Source organism: Galeopterus variegatus, unplaced genomic scaffold (assembly GCF_000696425.1).
Source record: "Galeopterus variegatus unplaced genomic scaffold, G_variegatus-3.0.2 Scaffold481, whole genome shotgun sequence".
NCBI classification, from domain to species: Eukaryota; Metazoa; Chordata; class Mammalia; order Dermoptera; family Cynocephalidae; genus Galeopterus; species Galeopterus variegatus.
This window is the reverse complement of record NW_007726592.1, coordinates 561,411-571,939: the sequence shown is the minus strand read 5'-3', so window position 1 is coordinate 571,939 and position 10,529 is coordinate 561,411. Positions and strand designations below refer to the sequence as shown.

General features: G+C 34.8%; 1 protein-coding gene across 3 annotated transcripts in view; it reads left to right on the top strand.

Moving 5' to 3' along the window:
* FAM135A (family with sequence similarity 135, member A) overlaps window positions 1–10,529 on the top strand; it is a 110,953-nt gene that overhangs the window by 15,487 nt on the left and 84,937 nt on the right. For all 3 annotated transcript variants that reach the window (XM_008569230.1, XM_008569228.1, XM_008569229.1), the window contains exon 4: window positions 463–578. In XM_008569230.1, coding sequence (XP_008567452.1) covers window positions 502–578 — 77 coding nt within the window. In that variant the 5' untranslated portion in view covers window positions 463–501. The remainder of the gene's footprint in view (window positions 1–462; window positions 579–10,529) is intronic.

Sequence of the window (10,529 nt, the reverse complement as noted above, 5' to 3'; positions counted from 1 at the left end):
GGGGCGGGCGCGGCGCCGAGGGTTGCGATCCCGTTGCCGGTCCCGGTCCGGTACAGGCGCGACACTGAGGGTTGCGGTCGGTTGCCGGACACGAAAAAAGACAAAAAGGCAAAAAAAAAAAAAGTTACTATCTTACATATAAGAGGTGAAGTCATGAATTTTCACAATTCCTTGTACTATTTATTGTCACATAAATATCTTATCAACAAGGGAAACAAATCTTAGAAAAAAGCATTCTAACAAGACACATCTTCAATTATAGAGAGAGTGGTACTATTTAGTAAGCCTGGATTCTGGTGCTGTTTAGTTGAATTAGACTAAGTTAAGTACAATGAAGTAATTTGCTTCCTTTTTATTTTCTGCTTATGTATCATACTTTGAAATATGTTTAATTAATAGTATTTTTATAAGTTAGCATTTTTGTTGTGCTTCTCATCATATTTTTCCCCTTCTTTAACCAAGGTGCTGTAACCAGATTTGCCTTCTGGGTGTAAATTGAAAATGACTGAAGTTCAAGCAATGGTAGAATTCTCTGTGGAGCTAAACAAGTTCTACAACGTGGATTTATTTCAGAGAGGGTGTGTATTTTAATTTGAAAATTATATATTTTGCATAAGAGGAACAGTTTTAACTTAAATTTGATTATTTACTTTTATTCCAGCATATATAAGGAAAATGAGCTAAATACAAGTCATTAACAGAAATTTTGTTTGTTAAATAGATATTTGGGAATTCACAAAGATTTAGTGGTAATGCTGGATATATCTAATATGTGTTTATGAATATGTACTGAGTATTGAGAAGACTTTAATGAAAATGTTTAAGATCTCATTTTGTTCTTTAAAAGCTTATAATCTACTGGGGAAAATAAGATGTATACACGAAGCAGCTAAGTAGAAATGCAAAGCATACATAATGAAGCTTCAATAAGTATATATAGGAAGTGCTCTAGGAATCTGAGTGGAAGCACATCTTTCTAGGATTAGTATGTTTGGAAAGGCATTATGGAGGGATAGGATCAAAGTATGGGTAAGACTTGGATGGATAAAGGATAAAGTGAAAGATCCTTTTAGTAGGAGAGAGCAGCATGAATCACATCTTGGAAATAGGAATGAACATGTTATTTTTAAGAATATTCAGGAGATAGGATATTTTCTAGAATTGCAGAAAAAGGGTAGTAAAGACAGGTGACGTTATGCTTGTGGAGGGCTTTTAAAGTCTGGAGAAGAAATGACACTATGGATTTGGGTAACCATTAGTAGTTTCTAAGTAAGGATAAAATTATCAGTATTATTATAGTAAGCACTTACTAATACAATGAAGATTGTGATGTCTTTGGTTGGTTGTATAGAAGCATGGGGAACAGTTTGAGGCACTTGCAGTAACTCGATATAAATCTGAAGGTCTGTACTAAGAGTGATGGTAGTGGGGCTGTGACTAACAGAAGGAGTACTAAGTAAGGATAAAATTATCAGTATTATTATAGTAAGCACTTACTAATACAATGAAGATTGTGATGTCTTTGGTTGGTTTTATAGAAGCATGGGGAACAGTTTGAGGCACTTGCAGTAACTCGATATAAATCTGAAGGTCTGTACTAAGAGTGATGGTAGTGGGGCTGTGACTAACAGAAGGAGTAGGATGAGAAAGATTTTCTATTTTGTTGGCTTGGGTTTGCCATCTTGTCAGAAACATAGAAGCAGCTCTTCTCTGCTCTGCTCCACAAGGTCTCTCAACCTTCAGCAGGCCACCCTGGGTCTGCTTTCATGGAGGAGGCAGGAGTCCAAGAAGGAGAGCAGAAGATGCAAGCCCCCTTGAATTGGCACACTGTTACTTCACACTGCATTCTGTTGGCCAAGCAAGTCACAAGGCAAGGCCAGGAGTCCAGGCTCATGGCTTTTTGGCCAGTACAACTTATTTGTAAAACTTGGTGGGCATTCTCTGTGACTGAAAAGTCCATTACGTGCTCTAGAACACACACCCACAGTTGTTTTTTGAGACATGCTTGCTCTTTAGATGCAATAACTATTACTTGGGGATGAGAATTCTGTGGGATCATGCCTATGAACTTTCTAAAAACCCTTTTGTCAAGCTAAGAATGTCTACTTAGACCCTGCCTTAATTTTTTTTAGCAATCTTAAGAAAGGAACCTTATAGTTATATCTGTGATTTGACCTTTGTTCATGGGCTTCATTTTATTTTGAAAATCTTTCAGGAGACTGGAGATGATAACAGTTTTATTTTCCAACCCATCAAGTCTCTCTATATTCCCTTTAAGTTCTGCTTGTAAAACAACTAATTCTTTAGCTTATCTCTTTTTTTTTTACAGAACTTTAGTATACTTAGCTAGCAGCAGCCGGTTAGCTTTTTCAGTATTCTGCCTGGAAATTAGCTTGCTCAAGTACAAAAGTTTCTTTGGTACATTGTCTTACTTATTCTGAATTACCATAGACAGCATATTTCATCACTACATACCATGGGTTACCATTTTTCTAGTATCGTATACTTTCCTCATCATTTTTCCACTTTCTTTAACTGTTAGTTTGACCCTGCTGTGGATTGATTGAATTGTCTCTGAAGTTCATATATTAGGAGCTTAATTCCCACTGTAAATGTTGAAGGTGGGAAATCCTATTATGGTAATTGAAAGGTGGGACCTTGAAGAGGTGATGAGGTTGCAGGACTATGCCATAGTGAATGGATTAATAATGGTGGTTGTGGGCATAGTTCTGAGGGCTTTAAAAAGAGAGTGAGTGAGAAGTTTGCTATCTCTGCTCTGCCATTTTCTGCCATGTGAGACCCCTGGGTCTCTGTTGCCATTACCAAGACCCTCACCGGATGTGTTCCCTGGACTTTGGACTTCCCAGCCCCTGAAACTGTAAGCAGTAAATTTCATTTTTTTTTTGTAAAGTACCCAGTTCCAGGTATTTTGTTGTAAGCAACAGAAACAGACTAATACAGGCCCCAAAGTTATTTAAGTTTTTGTTATAGTGTACACTACTAGGTATCAATTTCCTTATTAGTTATTTGTTGCCACAATAATGCAGCTGAGAACAAACACAGAGCCTCAGTGGTATTACAACAATAAACATTTATTTTTGCTCATAAGTCTGGATCAGCTGAATGATTTTGCTGATCTGGGCTGGCTTGGCTAATCTTTGCTGGGCTCACTCAAAAATCTACAGTGAGCTGGCAGGTTGGCTGGGTGCTGGCTGAAGCAGAATGGCCTCAGCTGGGCAAACTCAGCTCTGTTTTACAGTCTTTCATCCTGCAGCTTGTTCTTATGGAGGGGGCAGGGGTTCAAAGAGAGAGAAAGAAACTATGCAAGGAGACTTCTTAACACCTAGACTTGAAACTAGCACATTGTCACCTCCCCACAATGTATTGGCCAAAACAAGTCATAAATAAGGCCAGCCCAGATTTAGGAAGTGGGGAACTGCACTCCAGTTCTTAAAGGAAATCATATTGCGGTATGGATAGAAGGTGGGGTGAAAAAATTGGGGACATATTGGAAATCAGTCTACTTGTTACATTTTGTAGGTTTGTTTTTTGGAAACATGATATCCAAATGTTAAATGTTTAAAAAAAATTCAGTATTGGATTTGGGAGACTAGTTTAGCTAGAAAACAAATTGCTTTCTTAAGTTATATTAATGAAAAAATGATCATTTGAAAACTATTAACTGTCATTTACAAGTTACTTTTCATATATATGTAGATTCCTCTGACCTATATATAATTATAAATTACAATATAAAATATTATAATGTATAGTATAAATATAATATAAAAATATAATAAAATTGCTCTTCCCAAGTAAAATAATGTTATTCTTTTAACTAAAAAAATTACATTTTAATTTATTATATGAAACCACTTTGCTTAATAAAAATTATGTTAATTTTTACCTCTTATAATTTTGTTTTGATGCAATGTTATAAATAATTGATACTATAAATAAATTAAGAGTTCTAAGAGATAGGGCACCAAAATGTAGTAACTTAATATTCACAAGCACATTCTTTTAGCCAGTAGCTTCAATTTTCTTATTCTTCCCTCCAATATATATATTTTTTCAGCTTTTCTAACAATGGAAAAAATAAGTATACATTAAAATTCTTCTTCTTTCTCCATCTGTTGCACCTCTGTGAAGATGCTAAAGAGTAGTAGTTTCTCAACAGATTTAGTATTCCTAACAGATTTAGCAGTGTCATGGTCCATTTTAACCTGTCGTTTAGGTAAAAAGCTAGATCTAAGCAGAAGAAGGACCTATATTCTACTCTGGAAAAATAACTCATAGAAGAGCAAATAAATCCTATACATCTTTGAGAATATGCTTTTGTGACCCTTTGCAACTCACTTTCTTGAATCGCATTCTTCATAATGGAGCTTAACAAAGCATTATTCATAGTCATTCTCATTTCCTTATATTCCCCTGTTTAAGGTGATTTTTTAAAAATAGGGTTTAACTTAATAGTGAACATGCAGAAAAAGAAATTGAGAAAGCTAGCCCATTTACAGTAGCCACCAAAAAATAAAATACTTAGGAATAAAGTTAATGAAGGATGTGAAAAATCTCTATGAAGAGAACTACAAACCACTGTTGAGAGAAATTAAAGAGGACACGAGAAGATGGAAAGATATCCCACACTCTTGGATTGAAGAATTAACATTGTGAAAATGTCCATATTACCCAAAGTAATCTACAGATTCAATGCAATCCTGATCAAAATTCCAATGATATTTTTCTCAGAAATAGAAAAAACTATCCAGACATTTATATGGAATAACAAAAGACCATGTATAGCCAAAGCAATCCTGAGCAAAAAAAATAAAGCTGGAGGTATAACACTACCTGACTTAATAACCAAAACAGCATGGTACTGGCATAAAAACAGACACACAGATCAATGGAATAGAATAGAGAACCCAGAAATCAACCCATACACCTACAGCTATCTGATCTTTGACAAAGGCAGCAAGTCTACACACTAGGGAAGAGACTGTCTCTTCAGCAAATGGTACTGGGAAAACTGGATATTCATATGTAGGAGAATGAAACTAGACCTGTACCTCTCACCATATACCAAAATCAACTCAAAATGGATTAAAGAGTTAAATATATACCCTGAAACAATAAAACTCCTTAAAGAAAACATAGGGGAAACACTCCAGGAACTAGAAGTGGGTACAGACTTCATGAATATGACCCCAAAAGCACAGTCAACCAAAGAAAAAATAAACAAATGGGATTATATCAAACTAAAAAGCTTCTGCACAGCAAAAGAAATAATCAACAGAGTGGGAGAAAATATTTGCAAAATATAAATCAGACAAATTATTAATATCCAGAATATACAAGGAACTCAAAAAACTTTACAGCAAAAAAACAAATAACCCAATTAAAAATTGGGCAAAGGAGCTGAATCAGCATTTCTCAAAGGAAGATATATGAATGGCCAACAGACACATGAAAAATGCTCAACATCATTCAGCATTCAGGAAATGCAAATCAAAGCCACTTTGAGATACCACCTCACTCCAGTTAGGATGGCTAATATCCAAAAGACTGAGAATGATAAATGCTGGCAAGGTTGCAGAGAAAAAGAAACTCATACAGTGTTGGTGGGACTGCAAAATGGTGCATGCAGCCTTTATGAAACATGGTATGAAGGTTCCTCAAACAATTACAGGTAGATCTACCATATGACCCAGCTATTCCATTGCTGGGAATATACCCAGAGGAAAGGAAATCATCATGCCAAAGGTATACCTGTACTCCCATGTTTATTGCAGCACTATTTACAATAGGCAAGAGTTGGAACCAGCCCAAATGTCCATCATCAGATGAGTGGATAAGGAAACTGTGGTACATCTACACAGTGGAATTCTACTTTGCTGTAAAAAAGAATGAAATACTACCATTCGCAACAAAATGGATGGGCTTAGAGAAAATTATATTAAGTGAAATAAGTCAGGCACAGAAAGAGGAATGCCACATGTTCTCACTTGTGTTGCTGTAAAAAAGAATGAAATACTACCATTCGCAACAAAATGGATGGGCTTAGAGGAAATTATATTAAGTGAAATAAGTCAGGCACAGAAAGAGGAATGCCACATGTTCTCACTTGTGGGAGCTAAAAATAAATAAATATACAAACAAACAAAGGGTGGGGGGGAAGACACAACAATCACAACAATTCCTTGAACTTGTTAAGACAAGTGAACAGATGATGTAGTGGAGGGGGAGGGGAGAGAGGGATGGGGGCTAGAGGATCAGGTATAGGGACATGAAAATCAACTACAATGTATATTGAGAAGTTAAAATTTAAAATAAATAAAAATAAATAAAGTAAAATAAAGTAGTGTTTAACTTAACAGGTGTGGAAAATAAACAAGGTACAGAACGGAAATAACAGAAAAATAGGTTGTTTTACTTTTGTGAGTATCTCGTTGTGTTGGATTCTTTACAGATAAATTGATTAAACCTATATGTTTTTTCTAATTCAAATGTTTTCTTCCATTATATTTTCTAGCAGGTTATTTTTTAGTATGAAGGAAGACATTGACTTTTATGTGTTAATTTACATCTGATTACCTTAATACCCTTATTAATTCATACAGCTTTTTTTCCCTTACAATTTCCTTTAGGATCCTAAATATACCTAATATTGAGAAATAGTTATACTGTTATATTTAAGATTCTAACTTAATATAATAGTTAATCTTTCTTTTTAATTTGTCTGAATTTAGAGACTTGTTAGAGTTAAAAGTGCATTATAAATCATCTTGCTTAAAAACTTATACAGTTTATGGGCTGGCCGGTTAGCTCAGTTGGTTAGCGTGCAACCTGGTAACACCAAGGTCATGGGTTTGCATCCTCCTACTGGCCAGCTGCCACGGAAAATAAAATGTTAAAAACTTATGTAGCTTATTAACTATGTAAGTAGTTCAAGTTACAAGAAGAAAGTTTTTAAACACAACTGTTATATTAGAGTGACCATATAATTTATTGACCAAATCAGGATACTTTTTATAGTGAAAGGAGGCACTGTTAATAATGTGCCCAGACAACAGAGGAAAACCAGTATTGTTGTAGGCAAACCAGGACATAGGGCATCTTTGTAATAACCAAATATCCTTAAACAAGTCTTAACTTTTTTTTTTTTTAAGTGAATTAAAGTAACAACCATTTGTTGTTTCTCATGAGTCACTAGGCTGTGCTGATGGCAGCTAAGCTTACTCAAGCATCTGTGGTCAACTGATAGGTAAGACATAGGCTGGGACTCCATGGTTCTTCTCCCCATAATCTCATTCTCCAGCAGGCTTAACAAGTCTTAACTTAATTGAATTGCAAAATTATATATTTGCTTAGACTTGTTGGGTGCAGTAGATGAGTCAATGTTTAAAAAAATTATTTAAATTTTTACTTGCCTTTGGAAAAGCATTAACAGATTATTAATTTTCTTACATAATTAATTTTTTACTTATATTTTTTTCCTTAATGGTAAACATTTTGCTTAATATAGTAATCTTATAAACTCTGAAAACAAAATTGAAATTTTAAAGCATTGATAATAAATATGATGTTATTAAATAAAATGTGGATGTATGTCTTATGGATGAGTAATAAATTATTTTAAGATTTTTTTTTTTATACTGGAAGTATCTGATTCTCAGATGTTAGACTTCTCAAATGACTTTATTCAAAATACATTTGTCAAGAGAGCTCCAAAGGGGGAAGAAATATTTCCCTTTAAATACATAGGAAAAAATTACTATTTGAACGCCTGTTTTCATCCACTTAAAGGATAAGAGAATGGGATTAAATTGAAGCTGTAACAATTTCAGTTACGTATTAAACTGGGGGAAATTTTTCTTAATTTTTTGCAAAATTATTAGAACATTCTTTTCTAGAATTCTTTAGGTCAGTACTGTTCAGAGAAGTTCATCTTCATATGTTTTGTTACTGGTTCAAGAAGAGATGAGGCACTTTTGTCAGAATATAATGCTTTCTTCATGAAGAAAGTCTTCTTATGAAATAATGTCAGCTGATATAAATAGTGTACTTTTTGATATTACCACAGATTAGTAACATACACTTCACAGAGATGCACCAGTCTGTGTACCACATTTTAAGTAGTACAGCTTTAGAATATTAGTAAATAGCTACTAGAATGAAGTAGAGTTTAATTCATTTTGGAAGGTAGCAAATGGACTAAGTAATGTGTTTGAAATACTAGGAAGATATGGGAACTTTGACAGTGTTATAATCTTTAGTAAAGCAAGTAAAATATTACCAGTTTGATTTGTTTCCAGATAATGTTTGGGGCAGTCAATAATACAGCATACTGCTAATAATAAAATAGGTAGTGAGGGAAGTGCTGGGACAGAAGTTGAAAGTAATACTTTGTTCTTTTTTATTTTATTTCATACCTGGATTACCATAAAACAGTTTAATTACATACCTGTAGCTACCTCTTTTCTTAGTCTTGTACTGGCACCATTTCCTTGTTAAAAGATGTACTACTACAAAGTGAAGAACATATTATGATTTGGACATGGAGAACAAGGATATGGATTTAGAAATTGTACTCTTATGCTTTTCTTAGTCTTGTACTGGCACCATTTCCTTGTTAAAAGATGTACTACTACAAAGCGAAGAACATATTATGATTTGGACATGGAGAACAAGGATATGGATTTAGAAATTGTACTCTTAAATTTTAGTAACATCACAAAACTATGGAGCTTAAATCCTTTTAGAAAAACCCTAGAAACCAGATTCTGTACAATAGAGTTTTTAACAAAATTATCTAAATCCCTTCTATTTATGGTTCTATTTATGGGCTAGCCCTCACCTTAGGACCCCAGGTGTGCTGTCGTTTTTTCCTTTTTTAAATTAGTTTGATTTTGTAATAGAAAACCAATAGAATAATGAAAAAAAGGTATTACCTAGAATCATTTTTTATGTAAAAATTATATGGTTTCAAAATCAAAACTCTAAAATACAGTATATTTAGATCTTATTTTTTCCCTATTCCTTCTTTCCCATTTCATTTTAACCATTTTATTTTTATCAGTTTTTAGTATATCCTTCTACTTTTTCTTTTGAAAATATAGGCAAATAAATACATAGTCATACCCTTCCTTCTTACACAGAAGTACCATAGTGCACATACTCTCTGTACCTTGCTTTTGTTGGTTAAAAATATATCTTAGAGGTAACTCCTTTACAGTATGTAGAGATATTTCACATTCTTTTTTACAGCTGCATGGTATACCATTGTATGGTTGTGCTGAAGTTTATTCGACCAGTCCCCTATTGATGGACATTTTTTTTCTTGCATTTTGCTATTGCAATTAATGCTGCAAAGAATAGGCATACCTCATTTAATATTTTTACCAGAGTATCTTTGGGATAGTCTTAAAAATGGGATTCTGAGTCAAATGGTAAATATGTGTTCTTGCTGTTTATTACTCTTCACATGGGGTTGCACCATTTTTCATTCTTATCAGAAAAGTGGGAGAATTCTAGTTTGCCCAGAGCCTTGCCAGCATAGTATTTTGTCAGACTTGGATTTCTTTCTATCAGTCTGATAAAGGATATCTTCTTATAGTTGTAATTCATAGTTTTTAAAATTAGAAGTGAAGTTGAACATTTTTCCTTATATTTAAAAGCCATTTGCATTTCTTTTTCTAACTGTTTATACACACCTCTTTTTTTTCCTCTATTGATTAATTGGTCTATATCTCTCGATTTTTAGATTCCCTCTCTATACAAGAATATTAGCCAGATTTTAAAAACCAAAATTAAGGTTTGCCAGAATAGATCAGCAAATGCTCTCAAGACAAAAGCAGCTTCATTGCTTTACCTACCTCACTGTATTTTGCTTTCTCTTAAATTTGGGTTAATAATTCTATCTTGTTAGTTCTTCAGTAATTGAGATATATTTTTATACTTTATCTGACAGTTTTAGTTGTTTTTAGCAAGAGGTTGTTCTGAATAGATTAGTCTTTAATGGCCCTTAAAATGGCGAAATGTTTTATCCTCTAATTTTTAAATTTTATCATCTCTTATTTGGTATTTTCTTTTTCTTTTTTTTTTTTTTGTCCTTTTTGTGACCGGTAAGGGGATCGCAACCCTTGGCTTGGTGTCGCCCGCGGTACAGGCCATGCCTATATAGGATCCGAACCTGCGGCGGGAGCGCCGCTGCACCCAGCGCCGCACTCTCCTGAGTGCGCCACGGGGTCGGCCCTGGTATTTTCTTTTAAAAAATAGTTAAGGGCTGGCCCGGTGGCGCACTGCTACAGTGCGCCGCTTGGGAGCGCAGTGGCGCTCCCGGTGGTACAGGCCATGCCTATATAGGATCCGAACCTGCGGCGGGAGCACCGCTGCACCCAGCGCCGCACTCTCCTGAGTGCGCCACGGGGTCAGCCCTGGTATTTTCTTTTAAAAAATAGTTAACGGCTGGCCCGGTGGCGCACTGCTACAGTGCGCCACTTGGGAGCGCAGTGGCGCTCCCGCCG